This window comes from Fusarium vanettenii (assembly GCF_000151355.1).
Source record: "Fusarium vanettenii 77-13-4 chromosome 9 genomic scaffold NECHAsca_6_chr9_2_0, whole genome shotgun sequence".
Lineage (NCBI taxonomy): Eukaryota > Fungi > Ascomycota > Sordariomycetes > Hypocreales > Nectriaceae > Fusarium > Fusarium vanettenii.
In genome coordinates this window covers 747732-771160 of record NW_003315877.1, presented here as the reverse complement: position 1 = coordinate 771160, position 23429 = coordinate 747732, and the positions used below count along the sequence as shown (strand labels likewise).

The 23429-nt window shown below is 54.1% G+C and overlaps 6 protein-coding genes across 6 annotated transcripts; 4 read left to right on the top strand and 2 right to left on the bottom strand.

The window, feature by feature from the left end:
• Nucleotides 1-2194: 2194 nt before the first annotated feature.
• On the top strand, nucleotides 2195-5767 carry NECHADRAFT_71824 (uncharacterized protein; the record flags this gene model as incomplete). Its single annotated transcript, XM_003050387.1, has 7 exons — nucleotides 2195-2802; nucleotides 3900-4325; nucleotides 4408-4580; nucleotides 4634-4717; nucleotides 4776-5124; nucleotides 5181-5579; nucleotides 5634-5767. The coding sequence occupies exons 2-7, from the start codon at nucleotides 4280-4282 to the stop codon at nucleotides 5765-5767; spliced, it is 1185 nt and encodes a 394-aa protein (XP_003050433.1). The 5' UTR covers nucleotides 2195-2802; nucleotides 3900-4279.
• A 1460-nt stretch (nucleotides 5768-7227) lies between these two features.
• NECHADRAFT_63552 (uncharacterized protein) lies at nucleotides 7228-9993 on the top strand (the record flags this gene model as incomplete). Its single annotated transcript, XM_003050386.1, has 4 exons — nucleotides 7228-7285; nucleotides 7360-7835; nucleotides 7890-8970; nucleotides 9031-9993. The coding sequence occupies 4 exons, from the start codon at nucleotides 7228-7230 to the stop codon at nucleotides 9819-9821; spliced, it is 2406 nt and encodes an 801-aa protein (XP_003050432.1). The 3' UTR covers nucleotides 9822-9993.
• A 498-nt stretch (nucleotides 9994-10491) lies between these two features.
• NECHADRAFT_49001 (uncharacterized protein) lies at nucleotides 10492-13043 on the bottom strand (the record flags this gene model as incomplete). The annotated part of the gene is made up of 4 exons (XM_003049998.1): nucleotides 10492-10603; nucleotides 10908-12184; nucleotides 12445-12725; nucleotides 12779-13043. 4 exons carry the CDS (start codon nucleotides 13041-13043, stop codon nucleotides 10492-10494), a joined length of 1935 nt encoding a protein of 644 aa, XP_003050044.1.
• A 694-nt stretch (nucleotides 13044-13737) lies between these two features.
• On the top strand, nucleotides 13738-15361 carry NECHADRAFT_96198 (uncharacterized protein; the record flags this gene model as incomplete). Its single annotated transcript, XM_003050385.1, has 3 exons — nucleotides 13738-13771; nucleotides 13869-15045; nucleotides 15103-15361. The coding sequence occupies 3 exons, from the start codon at nucleotides 13738-13740 to the stop codon at nucleotides 15359-15361; spliced, it is 1470 nt and encodes a 489-aa protein (XP_003050431.1).
• Nucleotides 15362-15786: 425 nt separating this feature from the next.
• On the bottom strand, nucleotides 15787-20357 carry NhYOR1 (uncharacterized protein). The gene is made up of 3 exons (XM_003049997.1): nucleotides 20052-20357; nucleotides 18288-19945; nucleotides 15787-18232 (listed from the first exon to the last, which is right to left on the bottom strand). Exons 1-3 carry the CDS (start codon nucleotides 20121-20123, stop codon nucleotides 15925-15927), a joined length of 4038 nt encoding a protein of 1345 aa, XP_003050043.1. The 5' UTR covers nucleotides 20124-20357; the 3' UTR covers nucleotides 15787-15924.
• A 2035-nt stretch (nucleotides 20358-22392) lies between these two features.
• Nucleotides 22393-23067, top strand: NECHADRAFT_96196 (uncharacterized protein; the record flags this gene model as incomplete). The annotated part of the gene is made up of 2 exons (XM_003050384.1): nucleotides 22393-22848; nucleotides 22897-23067. The coding sequence occupies 2 exons, from the start codon at nucleotides 22393-22395 to the stop codon at nucleotides 23065-23067; spliced, it is 627 nt and encodes a 208-aa protein (XP_003050430.1).
• Between the last annotated feature and the right edge of the window lie 362 nt (nucleotides 23068-23429).

Sequence of the window (23429 nt, the reverse complement as noted above, 5' to 3'; positions counted from 1 at the left end):
CTGCCGCGTATGAAGAGGGGGTGAAAGGCCTATGATTGGCCTCGACAACCTTAAACATGACAACCGACAGCTCTCCTCAGAGTCTTGCATGTTCCTACTGTATAATCCGCTCCCGCTGTCCAGGTCAGCATCTTTTTGAGTCGCGAAATGTGGCTCCTTCGGGATCCTTTCACACCGGTGCCAACAGCGGGTCAGTGCTCCATTGCCGAATCCACCAGGGACCCAGAAATGGCACAAGCGTCCTACTGGCGAGAACGGCTGGGAATCGGGCCCAGCAGGCGAGAAGCTCTAAAATGGGTGTCACCTCTCTCGATGAGTGGATTTGTAGATCTCGTGTGTCTTGGCCGTCGGCGAGGAGGCCCAGCCTTGAGGCTGGATACCCTTGCCTGTTGCCACGGCCTGCAAAGAGGCGTGCCAGCCCGGTGGGATCGGTCTGTTGATGGCAACTAGTTGGTTGGTGAAGGGGTTGATGGAGCGGAGGTCAGCTAACACCGAACACCTTCTAGGGCCGTGTATTCCATCAAGCTTTTAGCCCTCCTAGGTCGATCCGCCGCAGGTCGACTCTCTATGCAGCATAGACTGACGGGATGGTCAGTTGCTGACCAAAACGATTGCCGCTGTTGGGAGATCCAGGAACCGGTGGTTGTTGGTGTAATTCAGGATTGGTAGATTTGGATGAGATGCGGCGGATGTGCGCGGTTCCCGTTCCGCCTCACGACTCGGGCTGGGCCATGCGACGTCGTACCTGCCTTGCAGCTCGTACTGTAAGGTAGCCCGTGCCTGCCTTTCCTGCCTGTCTGCCTGACCTCTCTGGAAGTTACAACCTGAAAAGGTATTCCAAGTCCATGATTTGAGGCATGACTCCGAGGGGCCCCTGAGGACGTGCTTGCCTCACTGTTACAGCTGTGCCTTTCACGGATACACCCATGAGGCTTATTATTGGATATTCCCAGTCGCCAAGTGCAAGGGTCGAATGGGTTCCTTGTGGTTCATTCAAGGTTGAGGCGAGTCATCTGAAATTGGATCCAATATCTGTCCGTAGAAGGGTTGGCAAGCAAGGACACGACTCCCTGTCCGGTTCCATTCATACCCAGAGCCAGAGGTACCTGGCTCCGCTGCAGAGGCAGAGAGGACAGACGTCTCGCCTGTTCGCCTGCCGGGTTTTAGCGCGGTGCCCGTCTCAAAATGAGCACATGAGCAAGCCCAATCCTGCGGGTCCTCCTTGAATGGGCGCTGGATGCTCACAAGACGTCGATTTCATTGTCTTTGGGTTACCATGGACGGCAACACCCCCGTTGTTCGAATTGTCCGTGACCTTATAAACACAAGATTTCCTAGTCGTCGCTGATTCACCGTGTTAACTTCCTTGATGGAAATCTAATAGTAAAAGTGAGTAACTGAAGTTTTCTGTATATCACGAAGCTGCCAATGAAGCTGTCTCTATTTCCCTTCCCCCGCTATCCCGCTCAGCGCAACTGGGTGAGCAGCTGCTCTGCCTACCGTCGCCACGAAATGTTCGGATTTCCCAATCACACATTTCTGCCTTTTCAAACAATTCGCATCCTCGCTCTCGCCGTGTTCCTGTCGTTGAATCAGAGACATGCCTAGATGGCGCTGAGACAAAAAAGAAAAAGTGAAGCTCGTGTTGCCTGTCTCTCCTGCGTTGATTTAACCCCTCACCAACAAAGATCGATCCATCCCCCTCCCTCCTCCCCCAAGCATTTCGCATCTCGCTCAACGCAAAAGCCCAGCGCCCAGCCCAAGCTAACAGGAAGCGTTCTTTTTCTGCTGCGTCTAGGTGCTCGTTGACGTCTGCCCATGCCGTCACTCTGTGTCGACTAGGCAGAAAAGTGCCCCGCATCGCCGTCCCCGTGCTCCTCTCTGCAGGACCACTCGCAGGTCAAGGCCCAGGTACACAGCTCCAGAGTACCGCCCAGCAACGCTGTTTTTGGGTGTCATCCCAGGTTCCTCCTGCCTGTCCTCGGCCAGGTTCCCAGGTTCACAGAGGCTAGCCAGGTCCCGCAGCAGCCTCTCGTCTCTTAGCCCAAGGCCCTCAAGGCCAAGCCCAATTCAGAACAGCTTCCCAGCCCAGCAGAGCTCAGCGCCCAGTCCGAACCAACGGCCCAGTCCAGCCCAGCTCAGCTCATTCCACCAGACGTCGAGCATTCCTCCTCTGCCATCACCTTCGATTGACCTTCACTCACTGTCTCTGGTTTGTCTCCCGGACTTCCAGACTCCGCCCGGCCTAGGTTTCCGTTCCAGGGCGCTATCACATCGCATCGCATCGCGTCCGTCGCCCCGTCTCCCGCCTCCGTACCTGGCCTGTCTGTCTGCCGCACCCTCCCGTGCCTCGACGCCGACATCTGCAAAACCACCATCCTCCAACGGACTCGATACATCTGGAAAACGAGAGCCTCACCGTGCCCAAGTTTCCCCATCCTGCCAACCAGCCAGCTAGCCACCTACGGAATTAGACACGTTCTGTTGTGCCCCTGCTGCCCGCTGCACACCACAGCCGCCGCCGCCGACAGCACCCGTACTGTACCGCCGCACCGCACCGTACGCACAGGAACACATCCCCAGCAGCAACCACCCTGCCTTGCGTCAAGCCGTCCTGATTACCTACGTCTCTACGTTCCTCGTCAACAGAGAAACCCCCTTGTCGTTTCTCCCGTCAGCCTGGGACCCGAATCTTTTCACGATCGTTCGTGCTAGCCGCCGTGACTAGACCGGAGACCACCACCGCGACTACCACCACCAACACCACACCTACCATCGTCATCATTGCTTGCATCGCCTGTAGTAAGTCGACGTCTCTTTTTCCATGACAACTACTTCACCCGCCCTACGTATGCATTTATTCCTGTTTTATTTCCTTCCGTTTGTATCTCGACCTCGGACTTTGTTCTCCCCCCCGTTTGTCTTCTCCGTAACGCCTTGTTTTCTCCCGCTTCCTCGCCTGGCCGGCCTTAAGCAGCATTCTGTCGATGGGCTGTCACGAGCGTGCTCCATCCAGCACCCCGCCCCTCCAGACCCGCCTGGTGCCAGCCTCCATCCATGCCCATTCCACGACACACTCCCTAGAGCACTCCCCTAGAGCTTAGAGCACACGCCTGGTGGTCGCCTTTCCATCACCCTGCCCTGTCCACTGCCCGAGAGCTTGCTGCCCGTCATCTTGTTCAACTGCTGTTGGATGGAGGGCCTGTCCATCAAAATCGGGACACGGATTTCCAGCCTCTCAGTGTTGGCAACGACGGTGGCTCCCTCTCCGTCTTTCACTGCATGTGCCTGGCATCGACATCGACAACCCTCCTAGCTCAGGCACAGCAGAAGCGCGAGCGACGAGGAGAACAAGAAAAAAAAAACTCATGCCGCTTGATGCATGCAGTGGCATAGCGCATCCTGCCACACACACGCACACATTCACATCCCTCTTTCACTCTCTACCTACCTACCTGCCTCCCTCCGCCTTGCCTTGTCTCCTTCTCAGGCTCACTCACACATTGACTGGGCTGGTCCCCGCGCTCAGTCATCCATCGTCCTTGGAGACCTGACCCAACCCGGCCTGGCCGTTGTCCCTCACCTTCGTCGCCACCTCTGCCTCTGCCTCTCCCGTTTTAGTACCTCAATCCATCCTAGAGCCCCGTCCCCGACATCCTCTCTTCCTCATTACCGGTAGCTTTTTATACCCCGTCCCTTGCCCACTTTCCTCGCGCCCACCGTTCCCTTCCCTCCCCTCCCTTCCCCTCCGCCCCGCCCCCCCTCCAGCCTGTCCCGTGCCACCAAAACACCACCGATTCTCCCCCTCGATTTTCTCTTTGTTTCCCCAGATACCCTTGGCTTTGCCATTTTCGTGCGCATCGTCCTTGTCTCCGTCGTGCACTCACCAACAAGTCTAGTCCGTTCCAGACAGCCGACAAGCCCCCTCGTCAGCTAGAGACCCCGTCGGTTGGTTTGCTTGACGTTGCAGAAATAATCCACGAGTCGCTCGTCCGCGCCCGTGCCGATACCTCGACCGAGACATTACTCGCCCATCGCCTTTCAGCTGTCCTCCACCGGCAGCCACTGTCTTGTCTGCGAGTCTAGCTTCGCACTTGACTAGAGACCTTTGCTCCCAGCGTCAATTCAACCAAGCTCTGGTGCTGGATCGTCGTTTTCCCCCGCTACGGCCTCTGTTCGGAATCTTTGCATCAATTCTCCTCATTTATTGAGATCTACAGGCGCTGTTGCCTTTGCTTCGCTCACCCACGCGCCTTGATTTGGACAAACGACGCCGAAAATGTCGGCTCATCGGCCAAACGCCTTCAATAGCCTGCGGATGGGAGGTTAGTTTTGCAATCATGCTTCATATCCTCCCCGTTCGACTTTGTCATGATGGGTTTGGCTTCGACGCTGACACAATTGCAGAGGTTATCCGTGAAAAGGTTCAAGATGGAGTGACCGGCGAGACCCGAGACCTGCAGTATACCCAGTGCAAAATTGTCGGAAATGGTTCCTTCGGCGTGGTTTTCCAGACCAAGCTGTCTCCATCGGGAGAGGATGCTGCCATCAAGCGTGTTCTTCAGGATAAGAGGTTCAAGGTACATGATGCCGACATTTGGCACGTTGAGCTATTGGCTGATTTATTTCTCAGAACCGTGAGCTCCAGATTATGCGCATTGTCCGTCACCCCAACATCGTCCAGCTCAAGGCCTTCTACTACTCCAACGGTGAACGTGTACGCATACCTGATCATCCCCTTCTTCGCCCCTCCCCCCCGTCTAATTCCCTCACAGAAAGACGAGGTCTACCTCAACCTGGTTCAAGAGTTCGTGCCCGAGACCGTCTACCGAGCCTCTCGATTTTTCAACAAGATGAAGACCACCATGCCTATCCTCGAGGTGAAGCTGTACATTTACCAGCTGTTCAGAGCTCTGGCGTACATCCACTCCCAGGGTATCTGCCACCGAGACATCAAGCCCCAGAACCTTCTCCTAGACCCCAACAGCGGAATCCTCAAGCTCTGCGATTTTGGAAGTGCAAAGATCCTAGTTGAGAACGAGCCAAATGTTTCATACATCTGCTCCCGATATTACCGCGCGCCCGAACTGATCTTCGGTGCAACTAACTATACCACAAAGATTGGTACGATTCTGAACAAATTTTGTTAGATGGTTCGATTCGCTGACCTGAGTTGATAGATGTGTGGTCGACAGGCTGCGTCATGGCCGAGCTTATGCTTGGTCAGCCTCTTTTCCCCGGCGAGTCGGGCATCGACCAGCTTGTTGAAATTATCAAGGTCCTGGGCACACCTACCCGAGAACAGATTCGGACCATGAACCCCAACTACATGGAGCACAAGTTCCCCCAAATCAAGCCTCACCCGTTCAACAAGGTCTTCCGAAAGGCGGACGCCAATGCTATCGACCTCATCGCCCGCCTGCTGGAGTACACGCCAACTGAGCGACAATCGGCAATCGACGCCATGGTTCACCCCTTCTTCGATGAGCTGCGAGATCCCAACACCAAGCTGCCCGACTCACGACACGGTACTGGTCAGCTCCGCGAGCTCCCCGCCCTCTTCGACTTCACCCGCCACGGTAAGAGCAGACAAAGTGTCATGATGAAAAACATATGAGCTGACCCACTTGTAGAACTCTCCATCGCCCCTAGCCTGAACCACAAGCTGGTCCCCTCACACATCCAATCCGTGTTGGCATCTCAAGGTCTCGACATCGACAACTTCACGCCGTTGACGAAGCAAGAGATGATGGCCAAGCTCGACTGAGATGGCTCCGCGCCGAGGTGAGGGGTAGTCGGCATACATGTATGCTGCACCCTTCTCAGGCTCTCCGCGGCTCTGGAAGAGACCTGCCTCGTCCACTCCCAGTACCGAGCTGAGCGAGAGTGGTTGGGAGCATGGCCCAGGCAAAGACCGGGTCAGGAGGCGAGCAGGCACTATATAGTCCCGAGGTTGCCAGCGTCGGTCCTTGACACAAGCAAGGCACGGCATGCTGGCCGCCGAGGGCCAGACGAGAAGGCTTGCGTGTTCTGGGGAGCGTTGGAGTCTTTCCCGGCAGGGAGGGGATTGGGCGTTTTGTGTGCCCCCTTACGAACCCGCTTTCGGATTTGCCGTGAGGCTAGTCACCAAGAAGGAAAGGAGGACCCCATTCCATTGATGATGCATATCGCAGGGAATCACGTTTTTAGACCACGTTTCGATGCATGACAGATGATGGCTGGTGCTCTTTTTTTTCATTGTACGCGTCTCACGGGATGAACCCAATGCTGCGGCTATGTCTATGGTTGGCTTTGGGAATGGCGGGGATAACATTTGTTGAATTCTTTTTTCTGGTACCGCGTTCTGGCACTGCCATGCATGGTTGTTTTGGAGGGTTCCTTTTCGAAAAAACCCCGAGGCGAGGCTCGCTGGAGGCGCTGGAGTGAAGTTAAAAGGCTCGGCCTGGTTTGGCCCGCGGAGGACAAGGCCCGGCACACGAAGATGTTCCAGATGCCGCGACGAAGTTATCAATTGAAGTGAAGCTGGCCGTTGACGGTCTTGTGGCATACTACTCTCGCTTTCTCGAAGACGTGGGCATTGTGTTTTGGCATGTTGTTGTTGTTGTTGTTGTTGTTGTTGTTGTTGTTGTTGTTGTTTGCTTGGTTGTCATGGACGGTCCAAGACGATAAAAAAGAAGACAGGACTGGCAATTTTGATATGCTGTGATGCAAAAGGACATTGAAGCGCAGTAGGAGGGAGGTCTGAGTATGGAAGAGTGGCGTGGGCACAAAAGAAGTAACTGGAGCTTATGAATCTAGACCTAAATGCGCAAGTTTATTAACTTCTATTGGTTGTGGAGGTTGAATTTGGCCGAGTCTTGGTGAATGGCTGTTTGTCAATTAGACAATGAATGGATGAAACCTCATGATTTCATCAATTGTTTGATCTCGATAGGTACCCTAGCTCCGGTTGTCTATTTCCTTTAAGACTCTCAGGTGAGGTGAGTGCCTCAGGCATCAATCAATATGCAGGTGCTAGCCTCGTGGCACCTGGAACGCGCCCCAATTCCACTAGCTCAACCAACCAAACATTTGCTACAGGCACCTTTACCTTTTCCCGAGCTTTTAGCAGTGACGCAGCCTCGCCTTCGAAACCTCTAACTTTCATCCACCACGGGAGATTCGTCTCAGCAAGTCATTGGTTTGGCAACACCGAGTTCTTGCATCATCCACATTCGAGAGCGCATCATGGCCGACTATGACAGGAGATCTGGCGGACACCACAACCGCAAAAGAAGATATCGAGGTGAGCTTCAATTCTAGTCTAGCTGGATCTCTGTCGCGTCTTGTTGATGGGCTAACACGGGACTCTTCTGCTAGACGATGACGACCACTACGATCGCCGCCAGCAGCGCAGGCGTATAGACTCGGCGCCTTTGCCTGTGCGCGTTCGCAGACAGCTTCTGGGCATCGCAGACTCCCCCCTGCGCCGATGGGCAGAGGAGGTGCAATCCATCGCTCACATGGTGGCCGACAACCACGATGACGAAAACCTTCGCAACATGTTTCTCGACCTGGTCGTCCAGCTTCTACTCGAGCAACCCCTCAAGACCCCCTTCGTTGCCGCCGTTGTCCTCATCATCAACACCCTGAAATCCGAGTTTGTAGACGACGTCCTTGCTCGTCTGGCGCAGGTGACCCAGGACAAGATCGCAGAGGGCGCGTGGCGGGATGTGAAGCTCCTTCTCAAGTTTTTGGCCTGCCTACAATCTTTGCTGGAAGGCGACGGCGTCTTTCCGCTTTTGGAGGAGCTCTTCAGCCGAGCTGCTGATCTCCAGACGGCCAGCTCAGATGATGTGAGTTGCGTGGAAGCCAACACTGGATCGCGTATACTGACCTGATATGACTAGACCATCGGGACCGAGATTGTTAAGATCATACTTCTCACCATTCCTTACATCATGGTGTCGGCTCCCGGTCAGTTCCAAACTAAGGCTGCAGAACTGATGGAGAAGACCGACATTATTGCTTCCGAGCCCCATGCGCTTCAAGCCCTCGTCGATCCCTACCATGCCCAAGGTAAAAAAGCGAGTCCTGGAGCGTCGTTGAGTGTGTGCATGCTGCTACAGAAGCAGCTGCAGACTGAGGCGGGCAAGAACTGGGAGCTGGCATGTCTGCCCCGGCCGTGGCAGATGCCCTTGGAGGATATCGAAGCCCAGGACAAGCTGGCGAATGCGCCCAAGCACGCCCTCCCTTCCATTTCCATCCCCGAAACCGTCATCGCGGGACCTCGGCCACTGTTCCCCGAGATCTACTTTTCCGTCTACTCCGACCAGGACGTGCTATCTGTCCCTGATGTTACCGACATTGCGGCATCCCTGATTAGGGACGGTCTCCTCGATACTATCAACATTCTCGACTTCAACCGAAATGTGACAGCTCGCTATCTGATGGACCTGGACTGCTACTTTGCTGAAGGCACCTTTGTCAAGCGCGCGACGCCGTTTGACGAGTTGAGGAACATTGCCCCAGGCAAGTCTACATGGAAGCCTGAGGATGTCGCTGTGGACACAGTCTTTTCCCAGCTGTTCCAGCTGCCAACGCCAGAACGAAAGCTCGTCTACTACCACTCAGTCCTTACCGAGGCTTGTAAACTTGCACCAGCAGCCATTGCGCCCAGCCTGGGTAGAGCCATAAGATATCTCTACAAGAATAGCCCGCGCATGGACCTGGAGTTGAGCTACCGATTCCTGGATTGGTTCTCTCACCATCTCAGCAACTTTGGCTTCACCTGGAAGTGGGCAGAGTGGGCAGAGGATACCGATCTGCCCGACTATCACCCCAGCAAGTGGTTCCTCAAGGGAGCTCTGGACAAGGAGGTGAGACTGAGCTTCGCCCAGCGAATCCAGAAGACACTGCCAGAACCCTACCTCCCCCTTGTTGGGCCTGAGAAGGAGAAGGATGTCCCAGATTTCAAGTTCAGCAACCCAGGTTAGTCTTCTAGCGTGATCTGCCATAACTCCCCGAGTAATGGTAACTAACAGTTGGCAGAAACCCCATTCGCAAAGGAGGGTCAGGAGATTGGTGCGCTCCTGCGGCGCAAGGCCCCCGACGAGGACTTCCAGCCCATCATCGATAGCATCCAGTCACAGGCCACAGAGCGGGCGCTGGATCCCTTGGTCGCAAGCGTGGATGTATTTGTTACAGCTGTCTGCTGGGTTGGCTCCAAGTCACTGAGCCACGTGCTCGCCTGCATTGACAGGACAAAGGGTCGACTTCTGGAAGCTGGCAACGCCTCCGAGGCGGCGCGGGCTCAGATCATCTCTGCGGTAATGGCTTACTGGCACGCTCACCCAGGAATTGCTCTCTCTATCATCGAGAAGCTCCTCAACTACTCCATCCTCACCCCCTTTACCGTTGTCGACTGGGCTCTTGGTGCCAGTACACCATCCAACGGCACAAACGGCGGCGATGCCCTCGTCCAGCCTCACATCTTCGAGCTCGTCTCCAACACCATTTCCAAGGTCACAAGCCGCGCCCGACAGATTCTCGTCTCTCCTGAAACCGACGAGGAGACGCGGTCCAAGGAGGCCAAGACGACGCAGGATCTTTTCCGCGCTATGAACGACGCGCTTGTCAGCTGGGCCGGTGGTAGCAAGGACGAGCTGATGGAGGAGGGCGATGGGTCGAGTGATCGCGAGACCATGATCCGTCGGTGGGGACAGCGGTGGCTGCGCGTGTTCAAGCGGATGGGTGCCATCGAGGAGGCGTTTGCTCTGGAGGCTGGTAAGACTGCCGCCAGTAAGAAGGACAAGATGGTGACGGATGAGGCGGAGAACTAGAGGGTTCAACTCCAGGGATTCGGAGCCAGGCCTTAGTGAGGGGTTCCGGAACGTGTACAAGTAAAAGAGGATGAAAAGCAGGGGATTTCTGTAATTCGCCCGAGGGTTATCTGGGTAGGTAGGGAACTGCGTTTTTAACGCTGAGATGGTAATCAAAGATTTGAATGTTTCTGAACGGAACGTAAAATGACCTGAGCTGAGCTGTGCTCTCGAGAGACGATGCCCAAAACTAGATCTTGTTCATTTGTCAATATTTAAATAAACAAGGACACTTGAATATGAGATATAGAAGAGTAAGAAGTTGCAGCATGGAATGTTGGCTACACTATTTCGGGTTGCTCGTACAATTCAGGGGTCAAGCAAAACGCCATCAGTGCGAATTGACATGTCCCAATCTTGACTGGCATTCCTACGTAACTCGTAGTAATAGTACTTGCATGTCATTCGACCTTACACATCACGGCATCCAAGAGACGACTCGGTCCATGTGTCGCCAACGCCATGTATCTATAAATTGCCAAAACAATCTCCACCCCCGCAGACGCCAAAACAAAATCCAGGGTATCATTTTCATCCTCACCGCCGCATGAAGAAGCCAAACACAAAGCGAAGACATCGTGAAAGCCAGGGTAGATCTGCCAGAGAGAGGGAGAGGTCCCCCGAGGGTTCATCATACAAGGAGGTTACGCTTGATGCGCTGGGGGAGAGCGACTCCGTCGACAGCGAGTTGCTGAGCAGCCTGAGACTTCTCACCCAGCTTTTTGAGCTTCTCCATAAGATGACTATTATTGCAATGTTAGCCTTGCGATCTTGTCTGAGACGGGATGGGGACGTCTCCGGAACCGGCTGACAAGGGACTTGAAGTTGCCAGTTGTCGGGACGGTAGGCTCTGATGGGTTATTGGGAGATGGTGATGGCGGCTGAGGTTGGTAGTGGGTAACAATAGCTGAAGTGGTGGTGGTAGTGAATGTAGAGGAGGTGGTAGCTGTTGTAGTGGTAGTGGTGGTGGCAGTAGGAGGAGTGTTGGTAGCTGGTGGTGGGGGAGGGAACTCAACGAGTATAAGAAAAGGGGGAAAGTAAGCATACTTGATGGGTAGATGACCTCGAGTGCCCTCTGTCACGGCTAGGCTGACACGATCCATTTGATTCTCGTGCTGTTCGAAGTGTCTTTGTATGCGTTGTTGACATTCTTGCACGTCGCCGCCACGGACGACGTAGCCGCAGTCCTCTTCCTCGCAGACCCATGTTTCGTTGGGACCATGCGGGGTGGCTGAAGGAATCTTGTCGGCTCGGATAACGATCTTGATGGGTTCCTGAGAGCCATCACGAGGCACTTCGTCCTCGGATGAGCTGGCCTGGGCATCGACTTCCATATCCTCATCTCCATCTGAAAAGTAATGGGACCTCTTTGGTCGCGACTCATCGTCCTCCGACTCGCTGTCTACATCAGAGTGCAGCCGCTTCTTGGATCCAGTCGTCAGACGAAGACTGGACTTCTTGCCAGAAGGGCGACCTGGTCTCCTGAGACTCTTTCCTGCCGGGGAGGATCGCGGAGTGCTGGAAAGATCGTCTTCTAGGCCTGAAGTGACAACCCCTTGTGCTTCAGAGAGGGGTTGCGTAGCTTTGCTAGGACGAGGACGACTGCCTCGAGGTACAAGGCGGTAGGGCAAATCGGAAGGCTTCAAAGCGACGGGCACAAACGGCCTTTCAGCCGCCCCCTGTAGCCAAGAATAGAACTCGTGACCACTATACTTATCCTTGTCGAGGACCTGGAGGAGTGCTTGGGCATTGTAATGCAGGAGCTCTTCAACCGGAATCTTGTGACATCCGCTCTCCCCGTTCTTGAAGGTGGGAAACTTGTACGAGAAGAACAGTTTGTTGAGAGTGGACGGCATTATCATTCCCTTTCTGTTCTTGCCGATCTGGTCGTACACCCACTCGACGCCATTCACAACAGTCTGAAACGGTGTTATGTCGTCGTTACTGACTGGTCCTCCCACCTCGCTGCTCGCTGGGGCGACTGAAGGTGTGCGTGTCACCGATTGCACACTGGGAGGCTGTCTGATAGCAGGGGCACTTCTTTGTGGCTGGGATGGAGCTGGCAAGTCGACCGTACTGCTGGTCTCTCGCTGGGTGATTGAACGTGACCGGGTAGATCGGTTTCTCGGTGGACTATCTTGGACATCCATAAGCTCAGGCGTGGCATTGCTCCGGGCGACTGAGGGGGCTGAGGAGCCTGATCGAGTCCTTGAAGATAATAGTGATGGGGCAACTAATGCTGCAGCTGGTTTGGCCTCGACAGAAGGTGATCGTGCAATGGGAGGCGGGTTCTTTAGGCGCTCTTCTGCCTTTTCCACGAGTTCCTAGAGAAGTCAGCCAAAGACACAGACTTGTGATAGTTCATGGCTGCCTTACTGGATACTTGGTAACCAACCACTGGTAGAAAGGGTTGCTACCCCATTCGAATACATCGGGTTCTTCCTGCATGCACTGTGATATCAAGAACGATGCGTGCTCGTCGCACCGCTCAATGACTTCTTCAAGGGTTGAGCCATCGCCGATCAGGGTCGCATACTAAAAAACGTCAGTGGAGGTACAAAGGGATCGTGTGGGAGAGCCGAACCTCGTGAAAGACAGAGTGAAGCTCCTTCAATTGATCCTTCTTCCCCTTCTTTGCCTTTTTTGGTTTCTTTTCCTTGTAGATGTCCATGATCCGGTAGTAAAGCGAGGCGGCCTCGCACATCTTGTCGTAGATGGGGGCGTAGGCAGGCGAGGGGTTGATCTCGTACCAAGCACATCTGCCCTCAACCCAGATGACGGGATTGCCCTCTCCAGCCTCTCCGATCGAGTATCTGTTGGATTTTGGAACCTGAATCGGCATCGAGTGTCGAACCCTCATGATCACTAGGCGGCAGGTCAGCTAACGATGTGATAACATGGGATGGGGCAAGACCAACGGTGCGTTTTCTGCTCAGGTTCGTCGATGATCAGAGTGCCGCGGATGATATAAGGACCTCGAGTGCCGACGTGAAGGGCATTTTCAAGAGTGTGGCCATCTTTGTTGAGTACCACGGCATCCTGAAGCTCAAAGACCGGCTCTGGGCCGTGTATCTTGTCCACTGGGGCGGTTCTGAGGACTGATGTCTCCTGACGCCAGAGGATGCGGTCCTCGTCGACCGTCTCGACACTGGACGTAGACGCCCGCCGAGGGCGTCCAACCATGATGACGATTGTTCTAAAGTTGAAAGAAGACCATCGACTAAGGAACACCCGGTTTGGTGTTGATCGTTGTGCGGTACGAGACGGAAAGTGGGTGATGGATCTCGGATTCGACTTCGGCGGCGTGCGAGAGGAGGAAGAGGGGTTCGGCGAAAGAATTGCGGGGTAGAGTTCGAAAAAGGTGAATTTCTAGAGCTCAGTCGACGTAATCGAGGCCGTTAACATGTAAACGCTGCAAGACAATGAAAGAAGTAAAAATGCGGGTTTGAAAGCAGAGCTCAATTGGGAGGTATAGAAACAGAAGAGGAACAAACGCGCTCGCGATGGTTGTCAGTGCAGACACACGGCAATGGCGGGGCAATGGCCACTAAACGCCCTGCAAACTCACAGGGATCGCTCACTGTTCAGGGTATATTTCCCCACTGAGACGCGCCCTTTAAGTGCCTGCGCGCCAATTAAAACTTCCTGATACAGCGCCAGGGGATAAGCTTTCAGTGGGGGATACTGCCGATAAGAGCAAATCGACGGCCCGCCATTTTTTTTTTCCTCTTGCGGTTCAGCAGCTCAAACCTTCAGCGCAAGGTGGACGGACTTGGGTCAAGTCTTTTTCTTCTCTTCTCTTCTCTCTCTCTCTCTCTTCCTCTTCATACTCTTTCCTCTTAGCGCTCGTATGCGAAGTCTCTCAAAAGCGTTCAAGATGGCTACGGACATTGTCCGGGAAGGCGTTCTCGGTATGTGCTCTTCTCATGTCTTGTCAGACAAGACTTGATGCGCGATCTGCTCCTCGACGACTTTGCTCAGCCATTAACCATGGTCGCTTCCTTACAGCCATCAACAAGCCTTGCGGTATCAGCTCGGCGCAAGTTATCCGCGAGTGCCAAAAGGTCTTCAATCCCTCAAAGTTCTTCAAGCCAATGATCGACGCCGAGATCGCCAAGCGCATGAACGAGTCCGGCCAGCAGTTCGCCCGTCGCAAGCATATCAAGAAGGCCTCACAGGTCAAGATGGGCCATGGAGGAACCCTCGATCCTCTCGCCACCGGCGTCCTCATTCTAGGCATTGGATCTGGCACCAAGGTTCTATCCCAGTTCCTCGAATGCACCAAGACATACGAGACCGTTATCCTCTTCGGCGCAAGCACCGACACCTACGATCGAGTCGGTCGCATCCTTACCAAGCGACCCTACGACCATATCACCCGCGAAAAGGTTGAGAAGGAGCTTGCGAGCATGAAGGGTCCCCTCACCCAGATCCCACCTCTGTACTCTGCGCTCAAGATGAATGGCAAGCCCCTGTACGAGTACGCGCGAGAAGGCAAGCCTATCCCCCGAGAGATTGAAGGCAGAGAGGTCGAGATCAAGGACATTGAGCTTCTCGAATGGTACGAACCTGGCAAGCACAGCCACCGATGGCCAACCGAGGAGGCCGAAGCCGCAGAGCGGAACCTGGCCGAGCAGGTCTGGAGGGTCAAGAAGCAGCAGGAGACCAACAAGAAGCTGAGCCCCGAGGAAAAGGAAGAAGACGACCAGGCGATAGCGGCGCATGAGTCTTTTAAGCGCAAGTTTGAGCAGCGACAGGACGAGCTTATTAAGGACGCCCCGAAAAAGCGAGCGAAAAACTCCAAGAACCCCCCAATGATGTCGGGCGCTCTGGGACAGCTACCACAGCCTATCTACAGCGAGAAAGGCACTCATCTGGTTCCTGACGCACCTGACGAGAACACTCCTCCTCCCTGGAGCGACGAGGGCCCTCCCGCCGCCAGAGTGCGATTGACAGTCACTTCCGGTTTCTACATTCGAAGCTTCTGTCACGACCTAGGCGCCAAGATGGACTCAGCCGCTCTCATGGCTGAACTGTGCCGGTCTCGACAGAGCGACTTTTCTATCGGCGGTGACAACTGTCTCGAGTTCGATGACCTTTCCAAGGGCGAGGAGGTTTGGGCTCCTCAAGTCGCCAGCATGTTGGAGCAATGGAGCAACGAGAACAAGGATAAGGCACCTGGCCCGTCTCCCGCTACCTCACAAAGACCTCAGAAGAGGAAGCATGAGTTTAAGAGCTCCAGCCCCGGTCCTGACTCTCCCAAGCACAAGCACCAAAAGCACCACCACAAGGACAAGGCAGAGAATCGACGACACTCCAAGTCCCCCGAACGATCCCGCTCATCCCCCAAGGCAGAAGCCACCGAGTCCAAAGATGATGCTAAGCAGGCCAACGAGCCCAAGCCCAGCAAAAAGGATGCCGAGCCTACGAAGGAAGAAGCCAAGCCTAACAACGGTACCAGATCTGACGATGAAAAGTCTTGGAATGGTATCGAAGATTGAGCGGTGGCAAGTGTCATTGAAGAGTGATGAAACGGGACTTTACGAGGAAGGGCAGGACTGAACTCTGCCCACCGGCGATGAGTACATTTGTGATGATTGATCTATATATAACGCGGTTGAATGATGGCCACATCAGGGGCTGGCCAACTATATCCAGTCACGGCCAGGGGCACCCATACCTTGGCGAAGGGGGTGCGTGTCAACTTGCATCCAGGGCGAGCGATGGATAGACCTAGAAGGTTCCGAAGCGGGCATGTATTGTCTTTTTGGCGTTGTAGGGTTTGAGGCCGAAAAAAGTCATAATTAAAGCTTTCATCTTGAATCTGCAATGAGGTGTGCTTGGTGAACCTGTCTAACATCTTCCATTCCATGCTTTTAAGAGACGGGAGTACACGCCCATATGGTATTACCGGTTCAGCTTAAATGTGATCTTTATGTATATTGATCTTGATATCGCTCATATGCAAGCCGTTTGATGAGCAGGCTATATCTGCCATGATGCTATCCAATTCATATGCTCATCACCAACTTTTAGTACGCACTTGTATGTATATATCACTAAACTACTGCCCACTCCTCTCTCCTACCAATCCTCCCAAATCCTCCCTTGCGCCGTGAATGTCCTCCACCCGGATACCGCTCCGGTCACACATTCCGCGGAAGATACCGCCCTTCTTCCATAGAGCCAGGGGCGTGTCCAGTTCAGCGATGCGGCCGGCATCCATGACGCAGATGCGGTCGTAGCCGATGATGGTACGCAGGCGATGGGCGATGCAGAGTAGTGTCTTGCCGTGGAAACCTGTCGCCATTGTAGCTTGGATCTTGTCGTCCGTCTCCATATCGACCGAGGATGTTGCTTCGTCGCATACGATGATCTGCGCGCCACGTACGAGAGCACGGGCGAGAGCCATGAGCTGGCGTTGTCCGAGCGAGAAGTTGAGACCGTCCTCTTCAACTGTTGTATCGAGGTGGATACGCGAGGGATCGTGGTTACGTCGACCTTCCTCGGGGGATGCGGCGTCGGCGGGGACGAGATCGGCTTGGCGAAGAGCGGACCAGAGTTCGAGGTCGGTGTGTTCATGGAAGGGATCGAGGTTGCTACGGACTGTTCCGCGGAATAGAGTTGGATCCTGTGGGATGATGGCGAGTCGAGAGCGCAGGTCGTGAAGACCGATTGTAGAGATGTCGAGGCCATCAATGGTGATCTTACCACCCGAGATCTCGACAAGTCGGAAGAGGGTACTCATGATGGAACTCTTACCAGCACCAGTCCTGCCGACGATGCCAATACGCTCGCCGCCCTGAACATGCATAGACAGTCCCGAGAGCACGAGAGGGAGACCAGCGCGGTACCGCATCTCGACATTGTCAAAGATGATCTCACCCTTTTCAGGCCACGACTTGCGGATCTCGACCGTGTGAAGAGGAGCCTCCTCCTCGAGCTCAGTGCCGTAGTAGTAGAGACGCTCCACGGCGTTCATGGCATTCTCGACTTCGGCGAGCTGACGGACAGAGAACTGCATCATGCCGACGATAGACAGGATGTAACTGAGGACAAGACCACCAGTGGAAGGGTTGATGGAGAATCGCGATGTGACGACGAGGATGGCAGTGACAAAGACCAGGAGAGTACCGATGAGATCGATTCGGATCGAGAGCCAGCGTTGGTTGGCGAAAGTGATGTAGTAAGCACCGTTCATGTCGTCGATAGACTGTCTCAACTCTCGGATGAAGCGATCCTGAAGCCCATAGGCCCTGATCGAGGCAACACCAGTGAGACCCTCGCCAAACTTGGCAAAGACATGAGATCTCAGGACAGACTCGTACCGCTTCACCTCACGGGCCGAGGCACGGTAGTAGACGGCAGCCAGGACGAACATGGTGTAGAGCGGTACAAGGGCGATGACAAAGTAGTAGTAGAAGGCGATGATGAGGATAAAGACGGACGTGATCATGCCCATGGTGAGGAAGAACATGCGGATAGCGTCTGAAAGGTTGTTGTCCATGACATCGACGTCACGCGAGAAGCGGTTCGTGATGCGGCCGAGGGGCGTCGTGTCGAAGAATGACATGGGAGCACGCAGGACTCGCGTCACGGCGATCCTGAGCATCACCTTACTGGACTTTGTGCCTAGGACAGACAACACGACGGAGAAGGCGAACATGAGGAGAGCCTGCGCGACACCAAGTGCGGCATAGATGGCGATGTACACTCCCGTTGACATGTCATACTTATCAGACGTCCAGTATGACAGCCACAGACTAGTCATGATGTTGGCGCCCTGGGAGAGGATGAGCAGGAAGACAACAAGAGGAGCGTTGAAAAAGGAGCCCGAAGCCTTGACGTAGGCACCGTAGACGGACCAAGGCACACTCGAGGTAGCCTTTTCCTCCTGCGTCATGAGCGCCCCGCCCTTCTTCTTCTTGCTCTTCTTCTCATCCTCAGTAGGTTGCTCCTGATCAGGCTTCTTAGCCTCCTCGCGTTTCTCCTCAATGGCTGTCGTCTCCATGAGGGCCTGGAATCCGCGATGCTCCTTCATGAGCGTTTCAAACGTGTCGACGGCTTGGATCTTGCCGTTCTCCATCCAGATGATGCGGTCGCACCGGCTGAGCACCCAGAGTTGATGGGTGGCGAGGATACGGCACTTGTCTTTGAGGAGACCGAGGATTGCGTTGTCAAAGATGTGGCGGCCGACGTGGGCGTCGACGGCGCTTAGGGGGTCGTCCATGAGGACGATGTCGGCGTCAAAGTAGATGGCTCGAGCGATGTTGAGACGTTGTTTCTGGCCTCCGGAAATGGTGATACCACGCTCGCCAATCTCAGTCTGATCTCCGTTAGGGAGCATATCCAGATCAGCCTGGAGGGCACAACTATCATTGAGGGTCAGCATATGGACATAGTAGAGTGACTTGGCGATTGACTTACGCTTGAATAACCTCGTTATACCAATCCTTGTTCAAAGGCTTTCCAAACACAATGTTGTTCTGAAGAGTCGTGTTCTGAATCCAAGCATACTGAGGACAAAATGCCCTCGAAGCACCAAAGGTCACATTACCCTCCGTCTTTCGCATGTCTCCAGCAAGGGCAGAGAGCAGCGAACTCTTGCCGCTGCCGACCGATCCAATAACAGCAATAAGCTCGTTTCGTTTCACGTCAAAGTTGAGATCGTGCAGCTTGAAGGGCTCTCGCTCCTCCACCAGTGTGCTTGCTGTGTCTTCGCCTGAGGAGTCTACCTGAGGAGTCTTGGCGTGGGTACCCTTCTTGTCTTTCTTGCCCTCCTTGCCCTCCTCTGATTCATTCGAGTGAGTCTTTTCCCAGGTGAATGATGCGCCTTCCAGTCGGATCGCATCATCGCCAGTTTTGTCGACCGTCATGTCCTCAAGCATTTCCTCTTGAAGCAAAAACTCCTGGATACGTTGCACAGATCCCCAAGCATCAACAACCTGACCAAGAACGAGGGGCAGCAAGTTGAGAGGAATTCGCAGAGAGTTGAACAATGCCAAACTGCTGAAAACCTCGGCGGGCGAGAGTCCGTGATGAGTCAAAGAGTAGGTGATGAAGGACAGCATGGAGGCAAAGATGGGTAGAGACATGCTCACGGCGTTGAGAGCATTTCGAATCGCGAGAAGAACCTGGATTGCGTAGATCTCCTTGTTCCTGAACTCGCCGAGGCGTTGAAGAAAGGCCTTTTCCCAACCAAAGTACTTGACGAAGCGGACTGACTGCAGGATCTCCTGTGTAAGCGAAACACGTTGATCGGTAATCTTGTTGATGGCCCGTCGACGGTGGAAGAGACTTCGGATCGCCTTTGTCAGGAAGGGCATGCCAATGACGAGCAGACCATAACCGGCCAGGGCGCTGTAGGTGATGTTGACAAGGAGAAGGGCGAGGGTGACGAGACACAAGATGGGGGAGGTCCATGTCATGTGGAACAGAGCAGAGGCCTGGTCGATTCGGTAGGTATCGACACTCTGCAAGGCAGTGATGCGACCGTTGCCCCAGCCTGTACCATCAGAAGCGTCTGGCTTCCCCTTCTTGGCCTTTTTAGGCTTCTTCTCATCCTGTCCCTTCTCCTCGTTCTTTGCCCCTGGAGCGTCACCCTGAAGAGCACCGCCAGCCTTGGCTCGTCCGGAAATGACCATTGACTTCTCATAGATGAGTCCGATCAAGACACCTCGCGCCTGGCCGCCGACTGTCATACCCCTGTAGATATAGTGGTTGGTTCCCAGACTCTGAGTGACTTGCATGAGAGTGATGCCAATAGCCAACCCGATACCTTTGCCAATATGAGGAGGTGGACCGCCGGTTTTGTTCGCTTCATACGCATCGGCCGCGAACTGAATGAGATACCGAAGCGTAAAGGGACTGATGACCTGGATAATGCTGGTATAGAGCGCACAGATGCCGCCGATCCAAAACTCAATCTTGAACGTCTCATGCATGGCCCAGAACAAAGGGTTCTTGTCACCCCTCTCAACTCTCTTCTGGAACGACTCCTTCATCTTGAGCGTCAGAGGCTCAACGGCCCGGTCCGGATTGACGGTCCAGATGTCGTTTTCCTCAAGGGGACGTCGATATCCGGCCTGTCTCAGGTCAGCTTTTCAGATGGTATCAGACGGGCCGCCCCGAACTCTGTGCTTTAGCGGCTGATCACGATGCGACATTGTCAAAGTAAAAAAAATTACTTACTGTCATTAGAGGTGCCATCCATTGAAAGGTCAACATGCTGAAAAACCCAGCCTGGTATTCTCTGCTTGTCATTCGCTCTGGGGGCACGGGAGGTAATGAGCCCCATCGAAGGGGATTCAAGTTCTTGTGCCATGGTTTCTTCTCGGGGGGTCCAGGTTGTGTTGTTGCGCGCGTAGCTGTTGTTGCTGCAGAAGCAGCGGTTCTAACCTCCCGAAGTTCAGGGCCTCTTGATTCATCCTTGCTGGAATCATCGATTCGCTTTTCTTCATCAATATCCTTCTCTTCATTCTTTCCGATGCGATCGTCATCAGAGTCGCCGGTCGGCTCAAGTTTCGTGGGTTGAAGAGCGGCAGCTTCAGCATCAGGTGCTTTGAGCTCCTTGTCCAGGGGGTCTGCCATATCCACGCAATACGAGAGTGACGACGACTATGCGTGAACAGATCAAAGGTGAACTGTTACTCCCCAGGCACGACACTTCCCACAGAGCAGCCCTTCTAATCGAGAAGAGTTACTTATATCCTGTCACTTAGACACTTGAAGGAATGGGCCATGAGCGATAGATGTGGGTCGATTTAGAAAGAAGTTATTATCCAAATCGTAGATTTAGTCGTCATATGGTATTAGCGACAGACAAGGGGCATGGAAATAAGACAGTGGTCCAACTGGCTCTGTGGATATGCCAAGGAATATGTGGGAGAGAGAAAGTCGAGGACCAGAAGAAGGATATGGAGAAACAAAAGAAGTCAACGACAAGGGGATTAGAACAAGTATAGTCGAAATGTCAAGTCGTCAAAAGGGGGGGGCGTGTGTGGGTGTGGGTAGAAACGAGGCGGATGCAACAATCCGCTGGTCAAAAGTGCGATGGAAGCGAATTCCGAGATGGATTACAAAGCGGACTGCGACCTGAGAGACGAGAGCGGGCTCAACAAAGACAAAGTCGGGATACGGCAATTGGCGAAGAGGCCTGATTCCGACGCCATTGGACGCGGAGATAAAGTCCAAAGGGCCGGGGTTGGGAGAGTCGGGATGTGGAGGAGGTCGATGACGGATGGATATGTTGAAGGTGGGATAGCGACTGGGATGATGAGTTTTGAGGTCTAGAACTCCAGAAACTATTCAGGAGATGACAATCAATGGATCAGAGAAATAAACAGAGGAGAAAGAGAAAAGAGACAGAGGAGACGAGCAAAGGTCATCAGGGCCTCATGCCAGACAAAACAACTACCAGCACCACCATCTCGGCTTTCGGACGACATCCTTGCCCAATGTACTATCCGCGTACAGCACAACTTGCAAAAGGTCAAGCAAATTTGCGGTTGGCGAAAACGAAAAAACTGGACTTGCAGCCTCCTCATTAGCCAGAACCGGTCGAAGGCTGTGTGGATCTGTCCCGAGAAGCTACCAGGGCCGGGGCACATCCTGGTTGCCCGTGTGTGTTAGCAGGCCACATGGGAATGAGGGTGTCATGCTTGGTCATGTTAAAGGATGCGGTTGTATCGCAGAAACAGGCAACAGGCAGGACGAAAGAGCTGTTGCTTGTCCCTCATGCGGGGGATCTGCTCTCGTCATCGAGGGCCTTGTCCATTCAGGATATCTCGGCTCGTCGGGGAGTGTGAATCGTCTCATCGCTTCCAATCCGCTTGGTAGGCAGACACTCGAACAGGGCTGAGAGCGGCGGGCCTGGTTCGAACTGAATGGTACCGAGGCCATGGCTTGCTCCTGGGGCCCAGGCAAGACATCTGCATTACCAACCCAGTCTCGACAGCGCCAAGCTCAGATGAGATTGAGTGGTGATTCAACATTGTACGGAGTAGGCAACTCTCTCACCGCGTCAACTAGCATCAATGCGAGCCAGGTGACTTCAACACGAGGTAACTCTCAGTAAACTCCATGACGAAAAGCCTCCGACACCCAACCACAAGCTCCGGCCCGCACGCGAGGGGAGAGAGCCTAGGCCAGGATCTAGGCGATCTGGGAGAAGAAATGGGTTTGGCGCGTCTGCGTCTCATGTGTTCGGCTCCGAATCGGCAGGATGAGAAATCCAATCGGACGGAGTTAGTCGGCAGGAATTAAGCACCGGTCGCCGGTCTCACGTGATACAAACGACCTCCACATTCCGGCCCCACATTTTCCCGCCGCACCGATGGTCCGCAAAGAACTTCTCAAGCTGCAAGGCTGAGGTCCAGGACCGTCATCAAATCCGCAAAATCGATCGGTACGCGCGCGCTGACGACGACCCCCCGCCGCTCAATAAGCAGAGCAAGTCGTCCGACACGGAGTCCGAGCTGCATTTCGCATTCGTACTGCAAAGCTCAGCTAAGCAGCAACAACATTGGTCGCAATGGCCCTCGACGAAGTTCCCCCGATTGCCATGCCAGGCAAAGTCCTAGGTCCGGTTACCAAGTTTGCGCCCGGCCCCGGCACACACGTCTACGAAGGAAATGTCGTCTCATCTTTGCTCGGAAAGGTCACCGTCATACAACCGGCCAAGGCAGCTGGTCCTGCCAAGCGACTGAACAAGATCACCGCCCCGACCACCGAAGAGCTTGCGACCGTCTCCGTGTCCCGCCACGGCCGTAAGCGCGAGGTCCTTCCCGATGTCGACAACATTGTACTCGCCCGTGTTCTGCGACTTATGCCCAAGCAGGCCATCGTGGTTATCCAGCAGGTCGGCGATACGGTGCTAGAGACTGAGTGGCAGGGTGTTATCCGAGTGCAGGATGTGAGGGCAACAGAGAAGGACAAGGTCAAGATTTATGAATCTTTCAAGCCGGGTGATATTGTCCGAGCCCAAGTCGTAAGTTTCTTGTCATTTTGAAGTTGAGTTTTGGCTAATCGGTGTTAGATCTCCCTCGGTGACCAAGCAAACTACTATCTCTCGACAGCTTCAAACGAACTTGGCGTGGTAATGGCGATGAGCGAGGCGGGCAACGACATGGTCCCCTTGAGCTGGAAAGAGTATCAAGATCCTGAAACGGGAATTACAGAGCCCCGAAAGGTCGCAAAGCCTAGCTGAGCTTGCCGCCTTGTCACAGTGCCAGCCCTGAAGTCAACTGGAATGCAACAAGTGCAACACGAAGGGGGCTTGTCTCAGAATAATTTGGCCGAGATGCTTCACAGCCTTTTTTGCCCCTTGGACATCAGGGAAAAAATCAGGAAGGGGTCATTGACGCAAGAGAGGGCGGTGAAAAAACAGCCTGATGGCGACCAAGTTCCGTGGATTGACTCGCCCGTCATCCCGTGGCGTAAAGCTTTTGGCAGATCAGCCAAGACCGGGTCAGCGTTAACGATCTTGCCGATGCTCGGAGATCATTCCCCTGAAACTGTCAGATCTGGGTTATACAGCCCTCGAAGAGTCTGTGATATTGGATGTCCTAC

What these genes read in the sequence shown, in the direction of transcription:
- NhYOR1 (XM_003049997.1), bottom strand. Translation starts at nt 20,123, where the DNA reads ATGACAAGCAGAGAATACCAGGCTGGGTTTTTCAGCATGTTGACCTTT. An exon ending in GGATGGCACCTCTAATGACA is followed by an intron (nt 19,946 to 20,051) that starts GTAAGTAATTTT and finishes GACCTGAGACAG; the next exon opens with GCCGGATATCGACGTCCCCT. An exon ending in TATAACGAGGTTATTCAAGC is followed by an intron (nt 18,233 to 18,287) that starts GTAAGTCAATCG and finishes CCTCAATGATAG; the next exon opens with TTGTGCCCTCCAGGCTGATC.